Source organism: Myxocyprinus asiaticus, chromosome 4 (assembly GCF_019703515.2).
Source record: "Myxocyprinus asiaticus isolate MX2 ecotype Aquarium Trade chromosome 4, UBuf_Myxa_2, whole genome shotgun sequence".
Taxonomy (NCBI): domain Eukaryota; kingdom Metazoa; phylum Chordata; class Actinopteri; order Cypriniformes; family Catostomidae; genus Myxocyprinus; species Myxocyprinus asiaticus.
In genome coordinates this window covers 9,257,577-9,278,481 of record NC_059347.1, presented here as the reverse complement: position 1 = coordinate 9,278,481, position 20,905 = coordinate 9,257,577, and the positions used below count along the sequence as shown (strand labels likewise).

General features: G+C 39.4%; 1 protein-coding gene across 5 annotated transcripts in view; it reads left to right on the top strand.

Moving 5' to 3' along the window:
• Nucleotides 1-20,905, top strand: part of LOC127437179 (smoothelin-like) — a 120,466-nt gene that overhangs the window by 18,065 nt on the left and 81,496 nt on the right. For all 5 annotated transcript variants that reach the window (XM_051691958.1, XM_051691950.1, XM_051691934.1 and 2 more), the window contains exons 2-5: nt 11,521-11,678; nt 11,953-12,031; nt 16,635-16,713; nt 16,795-16,871. In XM_051691958.1, coding sequence (XP_051547918.1) covers nt 11,521-11,678; nt 11,953-12,031; nt 16,635-16,713; nt 16,795-16,871 — 393 coding nt within the window. The remainder of the gene's footprint in view (nt 1-11,520; nt 11,679-11,952; nt 12,032-16,634; nt 16,714-16,794; nt 16,872-20,905) is intronic.

Sequence of the window (20,905 nt, the reverse complement as noted above, 5' to 3'; positions counted from 1 at the left end):
TTTTTTGCACCAAAGCGATTGTGTCGCTTTAGAAAACATTAATTTAACAGCTGGAGTCGTATGGATGACGTTTATGCTGACTGTGTGTGATTTTTTTTTGGAGCTTTTAAAGAGAAATCTCCATTCATTTGCGTTTTTAAGGACCTACTGAGCAAAAATATTTTCTAATTTTCTTCAAATGTGTTCTGGTGAAGAAAAAAGTCATACACACCTGGGATATCATGAGGGTGAGCAAATTTTAGGGTGAACTATCCCTTTAAAGATTTCTTTTTCCATGGTATGGTTGACATTCCTGTGTAATTGCCTATTTGCCCCTCAATGCAAAATGTAGTTACATGCTATTTGTCTAAAGGTAATTTTTCTTGTCCTATACAATCCTTCATGTATATTGTGAGGGAACTTTAAAATAGTAGTTCTGAAAATATGCATGCAAATACTGCATGGCACACACAGTCTGTGGAAAAAAGCAACAGGAACACTACATGAACAAAGGAGCCTAACTTTCAAATAACCTAATCACAATCACAAATGCCACTGCATGTACAAGCCACATTAGGTTGTAATTGCCATTTAACAGCTATATGTTTGTTAATTAGCACTTTAACATGTCTTCAGTGTAACAGAAGGCAACTGACAGAATTTCAGAAAGACCAAATTTGTTTTGGGTTGGCAAAAATTCAATCACAAAATCTGCTAAATTATTTAATGTTCTCAAAATAATTAGCTTTCCAAACATGGACGCACAGCTTCAGAAAAGAGTAAATGTGGTTGGGATAGGTGATAACTAATATACAGTAATGTTCCCACTAAAGTACAGCCTCAGAAATTCCTACAGAATTGTATCAGATCCTCTGTAACTCAATTCATGAGCTTCACAAAGCTGACATGTGCTAGGGCTTTACCGTCAATGCACAGGACACAGAACATGAGCACAAAACCTGCATTCAGAGCAATGGGGAAAACTTAATGGCCAGGTGATGTATCTTTCACCCATGTTTCTTACATAATGCATCATTACTTTAAGAGAAAGGCCACCTGGCTGGAAAGATTTGATCATGGTTTTTGGAATATGGTAGATGGGTTATTGTTAGTTGTTGGGTCCGAACCAGCTTAGCCGTGGTGGTCTGCCTGGTCGACCTCAGCCCCACAAACTAGTAGTAGTCCAACTGACCAATCATGACCAGCTTCACGAAGCTGGTTTTAACTGGATTGTCCAGTAGGGCAAGGATGCCTTCTTTAATGTCTTTTACCAAAACCTATTGGGGCAAAACCTATTCACTCATATTCCAAAATGGTAATAATGCCCCATTAACACAGCAAAACAAATTCAAGAGTGGTTTCATTAACACCAACATTTCAAACGGCTTCCATTTCCCCCAGTTACCAGATCTAAATATTATTGAATCTTAATGGAAAGTTCTCGAAGGCAATTGAAAGTAGATTCCCCCCCTCTTTTGTTCCTTAAATAACTCAACACTTTCCCTTCAAATCTCCCCCTTCAAACATTTTCCACTCTCCCCTCTTCAGAATGTTTGGATATCTCAGAGTCTTAATTCCACAGAGGTCAGAAGTGTCACAGTCTCCGGTGGGTTGTGGAAAAATGGAGTTTTCCCCAGCTTTCCTGTTGACAACAGGGCTTATTTTATTTTTAGTTGTCTGTAAATGTATCTTTTTCCTCCAATGTGTCCTTTGCAGCACATCCACTTGCTCTTATGAATTCACACTTACCCTGGTTTTACCACTTAACACTTCCTTTATTCTTAGACATGCACTGCAGTAGTTGTGCTGAATCATTGTGGACTCCTAGTGATGGAGCGGATTATACCACTCCACAGCTGAGCAATAGATAAACTAACAGCTTCAGCATTACTGTTCATTATTGTTGAACATTATGTTCTCTCTCTCTCTCTCACACACACACACACACACATACACATACCTTTTTACTACAATAACTTGTTAGAAACAGCCTAAGCTGTTGTTACTAGATCTAAACTGACTGCCTGCGGCATCGTACCTATGACAAAGGACATACAGCACTCTTGCTCGTGTGATATTGCTTTATTAAATTGTACTTGTTTAACAAAACCAGAGTAAATCTCTCTCTCTCTCTCTCTCTCTCTCTATATATATATACTGTGTATATATATATATATATATATATATATATATATATATATATATATATATATATATATATATATATGAACAAAAAAACAGCATCAGGGTAACAGACATTAAAATAATATATTAATTATTAACTAAACAGCATGAAATGTAACATTTAAACACCCCAATGTACAAAACAAATATTTCATTAAAATATAATCAAATGTGATGGGTCATACAGGGACATCTGGAAATGTCCAGTTATTTTTACCGAGATTTTAATGATACTTTACCGTAATAAAACAAAACATGTATTGTCTTGTTAAACAAAATAAAAACATTTTCACTGTTAACTACAGTATAAGGTAATTCATATTTTTTTCTACTTTTTTACTACTATTAAATTTTTTATTTTTTTTTACAATATAAAAATGTTTTACCGTAAAAATACATGTATTGCCTTGTTAAACAATACATAGTTTTTCACCGTACATGGTAAGTTTATTTATTTATTTTTATGGTATTTTTACTTTCCTTTTCCATTAAAATAATGATTTTTTTTTTTTTTTTTTTTGAATAGCATGTCACATTTGATTCAGTTTGGCCATTTTTAAATCTGGATGTATTCACAGGCTAGATGCAAGCTTTGGTGGGGGGGAAGATTGCTTTTCATGTATTTATTTTTATGATATTGTTTTTTTTATTTTTTATATTTTTTGGTGCAAGAAAATTTTTACTATGAATATTTGGTATTGAAAGAGCTGGGTAAAATTCTTCAAAAAGTTCTTTTTACACTGGAAAGCATCAGCATACAAATTTAGAACAACAATTTTCATTTTTGGGTGCACTAAACCTAGAGAGAAATAATGGTGTGGCAAATGAAAGTTCACATTTTAAGTGTGCATGTACTACTTGTGTACAACAAATACAAGTCATTGTACATTTTAATACAGTATTAATCTTAGTAACTAGTCAAGACTGTAGAAATTAATTTTTAAATTTTCCATTTTCAAAGTTTATTTGTCTTGATAGTATAGTTCTCCTCAACTGTGAAGAAGGCATTTCCTGTTAACATTTTGTGGTCCCAAAGGACATATCTAATTTGTGTTCCTGTTTAGATAGAACTTGGAGTAAACCATGTATACTGTAACACCAGAATTGTCATTCATTAACTAGTCATTGCTGTACTATAGAGTTATAATATTTATACTTTGTTGTACTTTCCAGAATTTGAGTATTTTTATTCCCAAAACAGTTTATTAACGTTAGTCTCCATAATACACATATGTAAGGTAGTACAATAAGATTGTTAATGTATAAATATAGTCTATATTTCTGTTATGTCTGAGTCACGTCTCATTCATACTGACAGCCAAATTATTGTACGCCAAGTGGATGTATTGTTGTTGGTCATTGTAGGCATTCTTAAAGTTTTCTGTAAATTACAGCAGTGCATATTGCATCTTGCATATTGCATGAAGAAGATGAATGATTATTAACACGTGAATCAAACTCACCTGGAATGCTGACAATATCTGACAGGTTTTTCCACGCATCATTTTTATGACATCCCTGTATGTTGGCAGACACAAATCATATAGAACAGTGAAATCACTTAAAGATGAACTTCTCAACCTTGCCTACACATCACTTGTGGTTACACTAATTAGTCTTCAAGCATTTTCCTCTATTTTCCATACAGTCATTCACAGAGTTTGCAGCTTGACTATTTAAAATCACATTGTCCACACTGGTCTATTATTGTGGTATAATCTCAGATAAACAGGTCACTGAAAACAAAACGAACAAAGAAAATGTCGTCTTTTATATTTGTAGATCGTATGTTTTAAATTTTTTGGTAGCAGTTTAGCTAATGACAAGCAATAATAGTTATAAGTAGGGCTGTCCATTTAACATGTTAGTTCAGTGTAATTATATAAAAAATCATGTCGCTGGATGTTATATGGAATATTTCTACCATCAGAGCATGTTGTTGTTTTCAGCAGGGGGCAGTAAGCAAAGCGTCTCGGTTACGTACGTAACCTCGGTTCCCTGAGATGAAGGGAACGAGACATTGCGTAGTTACGTGCCTTCACACGTGACCTAGTTGAAACCTCTCTACAATAATGGCAATATTCTAATATTGGCTATGGTGTTTGAGCCCCGCCTGTTTTGGCGTGAAATTGTCCGCTATAAAAACAGGTGCACAAACACCATTTCCTCAGAATTTCTGACTGAGAGCAAGGAGCGTATCTCTCATGCCTCAAGAACTGCAGGTTCTTGTAGTGCGGCTAGCGTTCGCAATGTCTTGTTCCCTTCGTCTCAGGGAACCGAGGTTACGTACATAACCGAGACGTTCCCTTACGACTCAGTACACTTGACATTGTGTAGTTACGCATATGGGGAACAGAATCCCATCAGTGTTCTCCTCTGTTTGAACTGAGGAGATCCCATCAGTTGAGTGTGCTTTAACACCAATTGGGCAAGTCTTACCCTGCGACTCATAAGCCGGGGTAATTGCATCGACAATCCAGTGAGCCTTTGCTTGGAGACGGACATTCCTTTTGTGCATCCTCCATAGCATATAAAGAGCTGATCAGACAGTCTGAACTGGCAAGTATACTCAACATATGCATGTAGTGCCCGTAAAGGTCATAACAATGCAATGATTGTACCTCATCTGAATTAAATGGAAGAGGGAAGAAGGCCTGAAGGTGAACCAACTGCGCTTTGACGGGTGTGGTTAGGACCTTGGGTACATAGCCTTTCCTGGGTTTGATGCTGCCACAAATTCCAATGCTTTCTGAAACAGTTTCAGTGGAAGTGTTCTCCTATGTTTGAACTGAGGCGAACACCGCAGAATGGCTGAAGCAGTAAGTCTCTGTGCTGGAATAACAGAGCCTCTGATTGTGCCAGTAACAGCCAGTCATCATGGTAGTTCAAGATGCATATGCCGCTCAGTCTCAGAGGAGCGAGAACCGGTGATACACTTCGTGAATGTGCGAGGAGCCAGAGACAGTCCAAAGGGCAGGACTTTGAATTGATACGCTGTTCCCTTGAATGCGAATCTCAAAAACATCCTGTGATGTCGTACAATTTGGATATGAAAGTATGCATCCTTCAGATCTGTCGACGCAAACCAATCGTGTGGGTGTACATGCAGTAAGATCCGTTTCTGAGTATTCATTTTGAATTGCTGCTTTATAAGTGCGTGATTTAAATGTCTCAGATCCAGGATTGGCCGAAGCCCGCTGTCTTTCTTTGGAACAAGAAAATAACAGCTGTAAAACCCTTTTTGTGCTTGACAATTTGGCACAATCTCTATCGCGTTTTTCACAATGAGACTGTGTATTTTGGCTCGTAACACTGGCGCGTCTTCGGATGAAACCGTGGAAGACAGAACGCCGTTGAAACGGGGTGGCCGGTGAGCAAAATTGGATCGTATAACCATGTTCGATCGTTTTTGCACCCATTCTGAAATACCCGTTAGGGCTCACCACGCATCTGCGTAATGGGACATAGAGCAATTTGGTTTGCTCACTGTATGATATGATGCGATGCTCACAATAGGGAAGTGGTTGTGCATAATGTGTGTGCTTTGAAGAGGAAAAGGGCTCTTTATTGAGAATGTGTGAGCATCTCATGCATTTGCAATGAATAATAACGAACAATATTCCTTTCCCGACAAACAATAGTGGGGAGATGGGGAACAGTGTTTTGTGTCTCCAATCAAGCCTTTTTTAGAGTAACCGCGGACTCTACTTTCCGCTTCAATGGGTTGTGCCCGTCAGGAGCACTTTTGCTGCACGTGCTGATATGCAGGTGCCGGTGACGCAGCAGGTATGGGGCTTTTAGTCGGGCGCTGGCTCGAAATGGAGCGAGGGCAAACCGGCTGTGATATACTCCGTTTGGGCATAAAGTGTCTCATAGCCTGTGACTGCTGCTGAATCGCGCTGTAACGCTCAGCAAACTTTTTCACAGAGCTGCCAAAGAGGCCGGCTGGAGACACCGGAGCATCCAACAGAGTAGCTTTTTCCTTATCACTCATTTCTGTGCGGGTCAGCCATATACATCGATCCAGAACTGCCAGGTTGAACATGGACTTGCCGATGGCATGCGCAGTGACATTCGTAGTATGCAGCGCTAAATCTGTAGCAGAGCTGAGCTCTTTGAATATCTCTGGATCGAAGCCATGCTCGTCCATTTGCCTGAGGAGCTTGGCTTGAAATTCCTGGCGCAACGCCATTGTGTGGAGTGCTGATTCAGCTTGTTCTGCTGCTGAGTAAGCTTTTCCCGCCTGTGCGGACGTTTGTCGACACAGTTTGGAAGGATGTATGGAGCGTGATTTCCATGCTGTTACTCGCTGGGCAGAGGTGTGCCACTTTAATAACCGTTTTCTTCCCCGTGATCCACAATAAAGAGGATGGTGTCACTGCGCGAGCGTGCCGTATAAGGTCGCGCGCCAGGACTTGGATAGTTCGTTATGAACTTCGGGGAAGAATTTGCGGGATGCTGCCATTTGACGGCGTCCAGACTGCTGGAACCATTCATCGAGGTGAGACTGTTCAAGTTCCTCTGGGGGAGACCACTCAGGGTGAAGCTCTTCGACCACCCTTGTAAGGATGCGGAGCATCTCCCTGTCAGTGGCACGTGCACGTCCCTCGCCCTCGCTGGGGGGAGGGGCAGCAGCATCATCCACTGACCACTTGCCTGATGCAGCGAGAGACATAATGACATCGTCATTATTATCCCCAGCGTCAGATCTGCTGCACGAGACGAGGCCATCCGCTCTTTCAGAAGGCCGGAGCTCATCTCGCAGATAGCGTATCAGAAAACATACGCTTCGGAGAGACTGAGGGGCTCATCCTGCTCGAACTGACAGTCTGTTGTAATTTTCTTCTGTCTGATTTGGTGAATGAACCAAACCAGACAATTATAGATATACACAGGACAGACTCAATGACAGCCGAGTATAACTGTGTCACCAGCTTCTGTGGCAGGTTGAACTTCCTCAGCTGGTGAAGGAAGCACAAACTTTACTGAGCCTTCTTCACAATGGAGTCTATGTGGGTGTCCCACTTCAGGTCCTGAGAGATGGTAGAGCCCAGGAAATTGAATGACTCCACCGCTGCCACCGTGCTGTTCAGGATGGTGAGGTGTGTGTGTGTGGGGTGGGGGGGGGGGATTTCTCCTGAAGTCCATTATCATCTCCACTGTTTTGAGCGTGTTCAGCTCAAGGTTGTTGTGACTGCACCAGACAGCCAGCTGATCAACCTCCTGTCTTTATGCTGACTCGTTACCATAGCGGATGAGGCCAATGACCGTGGTGTCGTCCGAAAACTTCAGGAGCTTGACAGTGGGGTCTTTTGCAGTGCAGTCATCCGTGTACAGGGAGAAGAGCAGTGGAGAGAGAACACATCCCTGAGGATCACCAGTGCTAATAGTGAGGGTCCTGGATGTGAGTTTCCCCAGTCTCACTATCTGTCAGAAAGCTGATGATCCATCGACAGATTGGGGTGGGCATGGAGAGCTGGATCAGTCTGGTTGAGAGAAGATCAGGCATGATGGTATTGAAGGCTGAACTGAAGTCCACAAATACGATCCTTGCATAAGTTCCAGGTCTGCCGAGGTGTTACAGGATATAATGCAGTCGCATATTGACAGCATCATCCACAGACCTGTTTGCTCGGTAAGCAAACTGAAGGGGGTCCAGCAGGGGTCCAGTAATGTCCTTAGGTAGGCCGAAACCAGTCTCTCAAACAACTTCATGACCACAGACGTGAGAGCGACAGGCCTGTAGTTATTAAGTCGTGTGATTTCGGGTTTTTTGGGGACTGGAATAATGGAGCATTTGAAGCAGCAGGGAACTTCACACTGCTCCAGTGATCTATTGTGAAGATGGGGGCCAGTTAGTCAGTGCAGACTTTCAGACAGGCAGGTGAAACACTGGTCCTGATGCTTTCCTAGTCTTTTGTTTCTGAAAGACCTGACATACATCCTCCTTGCAGATCATAAGTGCAGATTGAGTAGGAGGGGGGTTCCAGGAGGTGTTGGTGTGTGTGAATTGAAGATCAGAGCGGGGGAGGGGTGTGAGACTGGGCTTTTCAAACCTGCAGTAAAACACATTCAGTTCATCAGCCATTAGTTGACTCTCTACAGAACGAGGGGGAGGTGTCTTGTACTTGGTGATGCTTTTCAGGCTTTTCCACACAGATGCAGGATCGTTGGCTGAAAACTGGTATACTGATGGATGGTTTTGTCACTAAAACTCTCATTATCTCACTCTTTCTTTGCCCTTCACGCTCTTATTCAAGCCGCATCACAGTCCAGGGCAGGATTATGTGCCCTGTGCCCTTATATGGGCATACTCACAGTGAGGCTGATTCACACTCACTCTCTTGATCTGCTTTTGCATCTATTTCCATCACCAAGTGTGATAGAAAGGTGAAAGTTGTTGTATTTTGCACCAAGGACAGTAGTATTTTACAAAAGGTGAACTGAAGAAGATTCCACAGACTCTGACTATATAAAAACTTTAGGATTTGTCCACCCAAAAATAACATTTTGTAAGCATTTACTTACCATCATGTTGCTCCAAACCCTAAAATTACACCTCACCTCTCAAGGGTCTATACTGATTATGTCCATGTCCACTTTTTTCAGTTTAGTACATTATTTTCTAAGTGTTGATAATATGGTTCTTTGTGTTTACATTTTATACCTACCTCTAATGGCACATACAATCCACATTAACTGTGGTTGGCCACTTGACATGTCTGTCAGACGACCCCTTCCTTTATTATGGGTGGTTCTTGGCCTGAATAAGCTGCAAAACTGCAGATTAATGCTGTCTGCGAGACTAAATAACCTGTCATTATTACTATTATTATTATTATTATTATTATTATTATTAGGAAGCTTCACGTTTAGAGTGAGTGTTGTGTATACTTGGATTAGTCCACCCAAAAATGTAAAATATAAGTCCAAGTGTAAGTGATTGTAGCCAGTTCTGGAACTTCCACCAGACTAGACGTTGAATTAGCCACGCCCCCTCTTTCCAAAACCCCGCACTCCAAAGACAAGCATACATACATGCAATCAAACTAGAAACTGTTGTGTTAGAGCAGATGAAGGGCCATGAGTCCTCCTGAGCATTTTGCCATCCGACCCTGAGGGTTTCTTGGGAGCAGGTTGTCGTACTGGCACTTATGCGAACATATGGGCTGCTCTGTGAACACACACAATGAATTCCTCACTGTGACGGGCACATGTCCATAATGAGAAAACTCCCAGATGCATGTTTCTTGTGCAACCAAAATCCCAATAATAATAACCAGAACAAAATTTAAATTTGGTGCATAATGCAGGACTTTTAATTACAAACAAGCCAGAAATACACTGCTGACTCTTATTTTAAAATGTCTGTGCTTCTAGCTTACACAAGGGAAACAAAACATACACTCGTACAATCCTGTACGATGTATGACAAAGAATCATAAAGTAAACATTGCGATATGGACTAATAAATACTGTATGAACAGTGATTCATCAACAGTAGATCATCATAAATCAGTAATAGTTCAAAAGTGATCGCTGGTCAGTTGTCATGTGTCTTTTTTTTTAAATAAAATTTTGCATTAATAATCATGAATAAGTCCATAAATAGTGATGGTGCCAGAGTCTTGACTCCATTACAATGCTCTAAATGTAATTTTTTTTACTAATTTAAGCTCACGGTAGCCTTTATATTCACCATATAAATGTTTTTTTTGCCTCATAGGAACACAGAGGAATAAATAAAAAAAATAAAAAAACAATTTGCTATTATCTCTGTCGATTTTTGCCAAAGACTGATAGTTCCAAAAAGAAACTATCTGTACCAATATATCGGTCGACCTCTAGTTAACAATTACTCACTTTTAAGCTTAAACAAGGACCCAAAAGTATCATAAACATAGTCCACTTGACTTGTGCGTCATATTCATGTCTTCTGAAAAGCTTTGACGTAAGCCTTTCGTGCTTTGTGTTTAGCTTACAGATGATGTGTTGTCACATCCAGTTTTAAATAGTAGCATGATCAAACTTTCGCGTGTACTCTTCTCACAGGCAACGTACAGTTTCCAGTTTCAATAACTCAGTTTAACTACACAATAAATCGACTGAACTTGCCAATAAACTGCAACATTTTAAGCTGTTTTTTTTTTTCCCTTAACCCTACCTAATGCACAATGGTATCTGAGGTATTAAAATAATAGTTTACCTAAAAATGAAAATTCTCTAATTTTCTCACCCTCATGCCATCCCAGATGTGTGACTTTCTTTCTTCTGCAGAACACAAATGAAGATTTTTAGAAGAATACTTCAACTCTGTAGGTCCTCACAATGCAAGTGAATGGTGACCAGAACAGCTCCAAAAAGCAAATAAAGGCAGCATAAATGTAATCCACATGAATCCAGTGGATAAATTCATATCTCCTATAGTGTGTAAGATAGGTGTGGGTGAGAAACAGATACATTTTAAAGTCCTTTTTTTTACTATAAATCTCCACTTTCGACCAGCCTTCCTTTGTGCGTTCACCAGAGGACGGAGTTCTTCTGTGTTTTGGTGATTCGCATACTTCGTGCATATCACCACCTGTTCGGCTGGGAGGAGAAAGGGAAAAGGGAGGGATAAAGGAAAGGAAAAGAATAAATAAATCCTATTTGCACAACAGCTCAGTGGGTGGCGAAATGAACGAAGAATGCAAATCACCAAAAAACCTCTTGTAAATGTGCGTAGGAGGGCTATTCGAAAGTGGAGATTTGTAAAAAAAGGACTTAAATATTTTGCTGCCTTTGTGCTTTTTGGAGCTTCAGAGTTCTGGTCACCATTCACTTGCATTGTATGGACCTACAGAGCTGAAATATTCTTCTAAAAATGTTTGTGTTCAACAGAAGAAAGAAAGTCATACACATCTGGGATGGCATGAGGGTGAGTAAACTATGGCTGAACTATCACTTTAAGTAGAACAAGGTTTGTAGTGCAAAAGTGTTACAGGTCTGTGTGCATAAATAAAGAGAATGGACTGTTCGGGTTACCCTCAAAAGATGGAACAGAAAAAACTAAAGTCTGAAGAGTTTTTAAAGCAAATTTTACTTTTTACATTTTAACGTCTATGGTGGTTACAACTCTATAAGGGAAAGTTTGAGATTATAACTCCTGAACATTTTCTGCATACTTGATCTACACAAAACACACAGTCCATTTTAACAGAGCCTTTATAGAGAATAGGCCCCCTTACTGACCTGCCGTACAAATGACCTGCTTTTGTGTCTTCAGCTGAACATTCCAGATCATGGCCTCATTTACCCCATAGTAATCTTCTCACTCCAACCTCTTTTCTGTTTGTGCTGTGTTCTGTGTTTCTGCAGCTGGATAAGACTATAGACCTAGACGAGCGGCGGCTGATCCGGACAGCGATTCGAGACCTACGCCGCTCTGAGATTGAAGAAATGGAGGCGGCACTGACCAGTAAACGCTTCAGACGTGCCCACCAGCACACACATGATGATAAAGAAAACCAGTGCTGGTATGAAAAGTTGTCCTCTCTGTGGTCACAAAGCATTGTTTTGCTTCCTTTCTTGCGTAAATGAACACAGAATAGAAATGTACATTTTTCCTCTGTCCTTCCACCATCTTAATCATTTTCATTGACAGTATTTTATCATTTCTTTTAAAACTCTGATATTGTAGCTGCAGTATACAGCACTGTCCTACATGCTATACAATCAGCACTGTGTTTGTAGATGGTAACACTGACCATCACATTTGAATGTAAACTTGTTCCATGCTCGCGTTTGCAGTCCTGATGTGGCAGCTTCATTAGATGTGCTATCGGGGAAGATTCAGGCTATTCACGACATTGAAGAACTTAATGGACTGGTAAGGTCTAGCACAAAGAAACAACATACAAGGCAAAAATTTAAATGGGTCATGGAATGAAAATCTAATTTTCCTTGATGTTTTGACAACAAGAGGTCATTCTACTGTAAAAACACTAAGTTTCAGAACACAAAACTCCTTCCTCACTGCAAAAAAAGAGTGTTTGTTGAAACCAAGCTGCTAAAACGACTTGTTCTCTACTTCCTCCACATTGTGATGTCACACTGTCATACATTTGCATCTGACTGCCTCCACGATAACACATCAAGGCCTACTTTACCTTATTACCTCCGTAGCCCCGCCCAGTAGTGGTGAGCAGTGAGATGGCAATGAGAGAGCATGTCAGTCAATAGATCTGAATGTGACGAACAATAGAATTATAATGTTTTACAAATTCAGTATATGATTGCTTTACAAGCAAAAGACATTTCTAACATTGTAAGTGAACCTCAAGGAACATATTACAATTATAAAAAAAAAGGCATTTCATGACCCTTTAATAAACAGTTGCACCACTTTTACTTGCTGTTATTGTTTTTGCTGAAAAACGTGTATTTTATTTACTGATCCCCTGCGACATGCAGACAGTGAACAGAATTTGTTTCAAAGAGATGCTTGTGTACATTTTCTGTTGATCATGGCATCAGTAATTCATCAAATAATTATGTATAATGTAGTCGAGCAACTTTTCAGCATTTTAAAGAGGCGATTCAGGTGCCTGGAATCACACAGGTGGTGTTTGGGGCGGAGCTATCTGTTTGTTGACCAGTTGAAGATGGGAAACCTGTTTGACAGTGATCATGTTTGCAATTCCATTTGGTGCCACAGGACTAACACCTCTAAACTGAGCTGTGTGTACCATATACTGACAAAAATTTGGAGTGGGAAGACAATATCCACGCACAAGTTGCTAGTAAATTTAACAGACCATATTTTTAAGTAAAGGCTACACACAATTCTTGGTAGCTATAATTAGTACATTTTACTCAAGCAATGTTGCACCGAATTAAGTCATGTTTTAAAAAGTGTACTAGCATTTCAGTTATTTTTAACATACTTAGTCATGTACCACATGACACACGGAAGCCTTCCACAGGGAAGCTTGATACATGCTTTGTAGTCTATTACACCTGTTTTACACTGCACGCTGAAGCAGGACAGAAGCAGTGCGTATTTTTTTTGCCGTTCATGCTAACAAATGAGTGTATTTACATCAGAAGCAGAAGCAGCGTGTCGGTGCAAAGCAGCGCAGAAGCAGCAGTGCAGCAGGAGTTTCGCCGTTGAGTCTGTTTTTGCTGCGCTGCTCACGCTGAAGTGATAGTGCACTGTTGAGTTGACACAAAAAAACAGATATTGCACAGAATAAGCATGCATTTGTAGTCTAGTGAGTTTTTGTATTAATTACAGCTCATATGAAAACAAAATAATTAAAAAAAATTAAAATGACAAAAACAATGTAAAAAAAATTCTTAAGCAGACATGGGGTTTTATCATTTAATATTACAGTATACTACAAGTCGTAGCCTTAAACAAGTAAAATAAAACTGCCCTATTATATACTATTAAATAGAGCGCAGGTCTAAAGGGGGTAGCACTTTATTTTACTGTACTGTTCTACATTTACGTATTATATAATTATAACAACTACAGTAGGTACTAAACCTAACCCCAACTCTTACCTTAACCCATATTACAGGGCTCTTCAACTATTTTCTTGTGGGGGCCAGATTATCAAGATGAAAACTTGGCGGGGGCCAACATTTTTTCCGTATTCATTTTAACTAACACTTTCCTCGCAAGTAACATATTACTTAAAAACACCCTTTATATTAAAATAGTCACAGGGTACACTGTATATTGAATTATAATTTTTTAAGGTCTGGCCATAAATTCCTTTATAAGATCTGGCTGAAGAACAAACATGACTTAAAAATTATTTTTGATCAACTTTATTATAAAAAAATAAAATAAAATAAACAAAACATAATGAACATTTTGACATTTTATGGGCAAATGTTTACAAATTATGAAAACTGAGGAGGGACACTTAGATCTGCTAAAGCCCTCTTACAGTATCAACCCACATATGAAAACAATGGTCATATAGAAATGTCATGTTTACTTAAGAATGCATTTAAATGTCATTTAAATAAAATGTCTATTCTTCCATTTTTTTCTATGAAGTATCATCCTATTCAGTGAGGGAAAAATAGTCCTGCAAGTACTGTGAATTTGCACACAATAGGCAGTGCAGGAGCCAGATTTGTGTGCAGATAATCATTAGTCAAAGAAGAACAAACTGAGTTGATGCTGTTCGTGATTGAGGGGGCTGACTCACAGCTGTATAAAAACCCAAATATAATCAGGATATTTGCAGGTTCAGTTTCACGTTATCACTTTTTTTAGGAGCCATACAGACCCTGAAAAGATGAGACACGTCCGTTTGACATTTCAAGAATAGTGAATAAAAGCAAACTTTTCAGCGCATTTTCTTTGAACGTTCAGTTTTCATCATTGATTTCTGTTTTGTTGCATAAGATGTGCTTATGCGCAGCATGGTTATTATCGTAAACTAAAACGAAAACTAAATGTAAAAAAACATTTTCGTAAACTGGAAAAGAAAAAAAATCAACATAATTAAAAATGGAAACTAAACTAAAATACATTTTCATGGCTCTGAAAAACTAAAATACAATAAAAATACCTTAAATTTTTTTCGTTTTTGTTGCGATAGGTTTTTATACCTTTAAACCCGCTTTCACCTTAACATGAAGATGCCACTAAGCAGCGATAGCACAAGCAGATGTCTTTGGTATCATGTCTGGTATCGATTGCAGGGAAGGGAAGATATTGTATTGAATAAGATTTATTGCATTGCATGATGATTTGACAATACTTTCATTCTAGTTTTGCAGCAATCCGCTCAGAATCTATCTGGTTACCATGACAACGACTCACGCGCTTGGCGCTCTCTGCCGCTCTCGGTTATCATCCAGCGCAAATTAGAAATGCCCAAATGAAAATGCATGTTCAGCAAGCTGAAAGAACCCGATCCATTTCTTTGCACAACATGTGAAAATGGAATATAAATGTTTTGCTGTCACTGTAAATGTTCACTTTCCCATGGCCACAGTGTTAAATAAGAGATTGCAAGTTATATTCATACAGCTGTATTTTTTTTAAATAGTACAAGCTTACTTGTGAAAATGTGGAATTGTGTTTTAACTTTTAAGTTCAAATGTTGCAAAGTTTGCATAAAAGACAAGTCATATCATTATTACACATGCAATATGACATCATATGAATAGAATAGACTATATGGAGTTTGTACTTTACAAATATATAAAATGTGGTTAAAATCGTATAAAACAATATATAATAAATAAAATAAAATAACATTTTGCATGCTAAAAGATGTTATATTGAATTTAGCGACAATGTATGTATATACTGTATATATATATATATATATATATATATATATACACACAAAGTATATGTGTCACTATACAAAATAATTCTACAAGACTGCATTAGATTACACCAGCATCATGTAAATACGATTTCATGACCTTCTCGTAACACTTTTCAATAGCTCACTGCTGATAACCATTTAATAACTTGATTTTCTGTATGGAGCACAGCAGTCTCTTCAGCAGAAACACTGCTGGCGTAAAACCACAAGCATTGTTTGTAGCGAAATTGTCACGACGCACTGCTTCAGTTCGGCTCACTTACTGCTTCGACGTGCAGTGTAATACAGGCGTTAGACAAGATCACCTTGCTTTAATGGCAATAGAAACAAGACACAGACCTGAACACTTGGTGCACAAAACTTGATGATGGCAACAATCAACAGATAATTATTTTGATCATGAACAGGTAATTTTGAGTAGGAAATGAACTTCAGACTTCACAAAACAAGGAGTTATCAAACGTAACAGCAAAATCAACAATAAAAATGGTGTAAATCAACTTTAAAACAGTGTAACTATGCAAGCTTATTAATTATTCAAGCCAGGTGCATGCTGGGAATACCAGCTTCGAAAAACAAGTGAAATGTACTTATTTTATTTACCTGTAAAATGTACTACAGTTAGCAAATAAATATTTATAAGGTTTTCTACTTTAGGATTGATACATGATGACACATTGTAAAGATAACAAGCAATCATAAATAATATTTACTTATAAGCTAGAATGTTAATTTTTAACATGTTTGGATTGAGTACAAAAGTACTTTACTTAATATTTTCAAGTTCATGCTTAAACTAACTTATTTCATGTAGAAAGTACTTAATCTTTTCTGCTATATTTACTTCACTGCAAAATAATATTTCTCAGTGATACTCTTATTGGTACCTGTGAGAAATGCATTCAAAACTCTTTCGAAATGCTATTATGAGGAGGAGTTTGAATGATACGTTTGAAGCTAGTATTGAAGCTTAAATCGAATTGAAGTTGGAATTCTGTGGAAATCTACAAAAATTTCCTTTCTGTGGAATTCTGGGGGCGCAGATTCCATGTGGGCCTAATCATCAGTCATGTCAACATAACTTCTGTTTTTATGTCTTACCCTATGTTTTTCTTGCTTTCTTTCAAGTTACAAAGCGCCAGTGAATATGAAGAAAGAAAACTGATCCGTGCAGCCATTCGCCAGCTGAGAGATGAGCAGATACGAGGTGAGCTTCTATCTGAAGAGCTGGCAGAATATCTATATACTGTACGTGTGTGTGTTTACATTCCCCAGTTCTCATTCACAGGAGCTTTAGAGAAGGTTGAGAGTGCCAGCAAGAGAACAGAGCCCAGACTAAATTCCCACAGCAGCTTTGACCTGCAGGTGAGTAAATGAATATCAAAAGATGTAAATATCATGGATGAACTGGGATGAAGTTTATGGCTTAATGTGGAATGAGGAGTGATACGATGGAAGACGCAGAAGTGATGATTGCTTTGGCCTTTTCAAACATTCAAGGAGTCAATGAGTATAACTGTTAGCTTCAAGTATTCATTGTTTTTTCAAATCATTTGGTTTTGTGTTACCAAAAAGCTGAGTTTAATTATGGAAAATTAGAGAAAAAAGATAATGTAACCTTAGATTGTGCTGTTTTGGTTGGTGGTCTGACAGTTGTGCTAACCTTATTGCCATTTCATACAGAAATCTCAAATTAGGAAGTTCAGACCAACTCACTCTAATGAGAAGTTAATTTAATGCACTAAACGCTATTTGGGTAAACAGTCCATACACTGTATTGTACTTAACAGTTTTGTTATCTGTCTACATGCAAATACTTGTATTTATTATTTAATTTGATTATTTTCTTTATATTTTAACATATATAAAAACATAATTCACATAATAAAAATTTGCTTTTATAAATTAATTAATGAAATTTGTCCTTGTATTTAAATACAATTTACTTGGTGTCTTCATTCATAGCTGGTTTCACGTTACTCTGCCTACATTTGTGCAAAATAAATTGTACAAGCCTCATTGTACGTATTATGGCACTTTCCTGGTGAAATGAACACAAGAGGTGCTACAACAGCAATGACTTTTATTCACTTTCACATAAATCACGAGTAAAACTTTTCCTCACCTCATGCTATCTTAGAACATCAAAACACTTTTACCACAGTGCATGACTTGTTACGTGATGCATCTAAACATTTGCATCACATAACCAACTACATTTGCAAGCTCAAATTGCGCAGTAGCTCAACTGATAGTGTTGCATTTGTGATGTTAAGGACCGGGGTATGAGTGCTAAAGAGCTTGAGTGTCGAAAGAGTCACAGAAGTGCCACAAAATGACGTGGTTGCATCAGCAATTGCATTTTTCATCTCACATTTGCTTTTTATGACACTATCAGTTAGGTTTAGGGTAGGGAGGTAGGCTTTGTTGATTTAAAACTCAATAGAGCATTAACCTTAACTTCATCTTTTAGCGCCACACAGTGGACATTTCACCTCAGAACTGCCGCAATACGTGTAATGAACCATGTAATATCACTGTGCAAAAATGTTACCATGGTCACATAATTTTCATGAGATCAGCCTTAGGTTCATATCATGAAACATTGGTTTTATTATTTTATTATAATTTTATAGAATAAATATAAACTATATGTATTATAAAATTGATTGTATTTATCGTTAAACATTTATATACAAGAATACTTTCTCCTTATAAACCTAGAGTATAGACCTCTAAAACATTATTCACAAATAAAACAATTAATAAAACCTTTTTAAAAAAGCATTTGCCAGCTTGAAATGTAATTAATGTATCAGTAAATTCTTGGTCTTATATTTAATTCATTTTTGAAAAACATTATGGAATCTTTTTTTTTTTTTTTTGCTCATAATATTATATTATATTATATTATACTATATTATATTATTTTATAAGTATTCTAACTCCCCCTATAAATATAGACCTTTAAAATAGCATTTGCATGTAGAGACTTGGACAGTGTTTTGGAAGCTTTGGATATTTAAAATGTAAATATCCTTAAACCCTGTTTCACTACTTTCACTTTCTTTTCATTCCAACACTCGCACACGTAAGCACTTGCATTTCTCCTTCATTGGCTGTAAGGTGTTAATACAGTGCCTCATCTGTGTGCTGCCTGAAATGTGGAAAATGTTGAAAATGTGCAGTTTCTTTTACCTTAATCCACCCTCTCCACTCTTCCCCATTATATAATCTCATAAATAGTTAAGGTTAACAGCTTTGCAGCATTTAGCTTCATGATCTGGCAGGTCTTTGTGACTGGGACTCTCTCTGTCTCACTGGCGTTCTCGGTGGCCTTTTCAAGCCCATCTCCGTCATCACTGTAATGAGACACAGGTGTTATGTATCATTAAACACCAGGTGATGGCCCGTACAGCTTCCTCTCTCCCCAGTGACAGACACATGACCACGTCCCGCTCCACATACCCCCACCACCCGACACAGGCCCGGGCAACATCCGGCCTGCCAACTCCCCCCATTCCTGGATAGGAAATCAGCCACAACCATCTGTGGCCCCGGCCTGTGGACCACCTTAAATTTGAAGGGCTGAAGTGCCAAGTACCAACGACTGATCTGCGCATTGGTATCCTTCATGCAGTGGAGCCACTGAAGCGGGGCGTGATCCGAGTGGAGGATGAAGGCCTGCCCCAGCAGGTAGTAGCAGAGGGTTAGGACTGCCCACTTGATGGTGAGACACTCTTTCTCGATGGTGCTGTACTTAGTCTCTCTCAAAGAGTGCTTATGACTCTCAAAGAGAGCCCCCTCTGTGATGCGTCCGTCTGTAAAATAAAAGGGAGAGAGAAGTTAGGAGCATGTAAAAGCGGCCCACCACAGAGTGCAGATTTCACTCTCGTGAAAGCCCTTTGGCACGCCTCCGTCCACTGGACCGGATCTGGTGCCCCCTTTTTAGTGAGATTAGTCAAGGGGCTGGTGACATCAGAAAAATTAGGAACAAACCTTCTGTAATAGCCAGCCAGCCCCATGAACTGCCTCACCTCCTTTTTGGACTTGGGATGTGGACAGGCCACTATTGCTGTGGTCTTATCAATTTGGGGACGTACCTGCCCATGACCCAAGTGGAAACCCAGATACCGTACTTCCACCCGCCCAATTGCGCACTTTTTCGGGTTTTCTATGAGCCCCGCCCGCCTCAGGGACCTCAGCACGGCTCTCAGATGCTGCATATGCCTCTGCCAATCATTACTGTATATAATGATATCATCAAAGTAGGTGGTGGCATACGCAGCGTGTGGTCGGAGGATCTTATCCATGAGGCACTGGAACATGGCGGGAGCCCCGAACAAACCGAATGGAAGAGTGACGAATTGGTGTAATCAGAACAGAGTGGAAAAGGCCGTTTTTTCTCAGGATAATGGAGTTAAGGGGATCTGCCAATATCCCTTAGTTAAATCCAGTGTCAAATAAAATTGAGCCGCACCCTACCGATCGAGCAGTTTGTCAATTTGGGGCATTGGGTATGCGTCAAATTTAGACACCGCGTTGACTTTCCGGTAATCAACACAGAACTGGACTGACCCGTCACTCTTAGGTACAAGAACAACTGGGCTCGCCCAGTCACTGTGTGATTCTTCTATTACCCCCATTTCGAGCATTGCCTCTAATTTGTCACGAATCACCTTTTTCTTGTGCTCGGGTACGTGGTATGGCCGACTACGCACAACCACTCCCAGTGGGGTCTCGATATGGTGCTGTATGATGTTTGTCCAACTGGGAAGAGGAGAGAACACTTCCACAAACTCTTTTTGCAACCTGGACACCTCCATGAGCTGGGACGGTGAGAGGTGGTCTCCACAAAGGACCGGGGTGAATGGATCGGCTTTGAACTTCACCACTGGCCCGAGCTCCGCCCTCTCCGGAACTTCTGTCGCCATGGACACGGGGACCACCTCTCTCCATAATTTAAGGAGGTTGAGGTTGTAAGTTTGACATGCCCCGCCTCTATCCATTCGTTTAACTTCAAAATTGAGATCCTCGACTCGCCGTGTAACCTCAAAGGGTCCTTGCCACTTGGCGAGTAATTTCAAGCTCGATGTTGGGAGTAATACAAGTACTTTGTCTCCTGGTGCAAATTCTCGTAGCTGGGCACCCCATTATACAGCCGGCTTTGTGTCTCTTGAGCTTGGAGCAAATTCTGTTGTGACAACTGACCCAATGTGTGTAGCTTTGCTGGAAGATCAAGGATGTACTGAATTTCATTTTTGCTCTGGGAAGGTCCTTCCTCCCACACCTCCCGTATGATGTCAAGCACCCCGTGGGGCCGGTGTCCATAGAGGAGTTCGAAGGGGGGAAACCCCGTGGAGGCTTGCGGAACCTCCCTGACTGCAAAAAATAGGGGG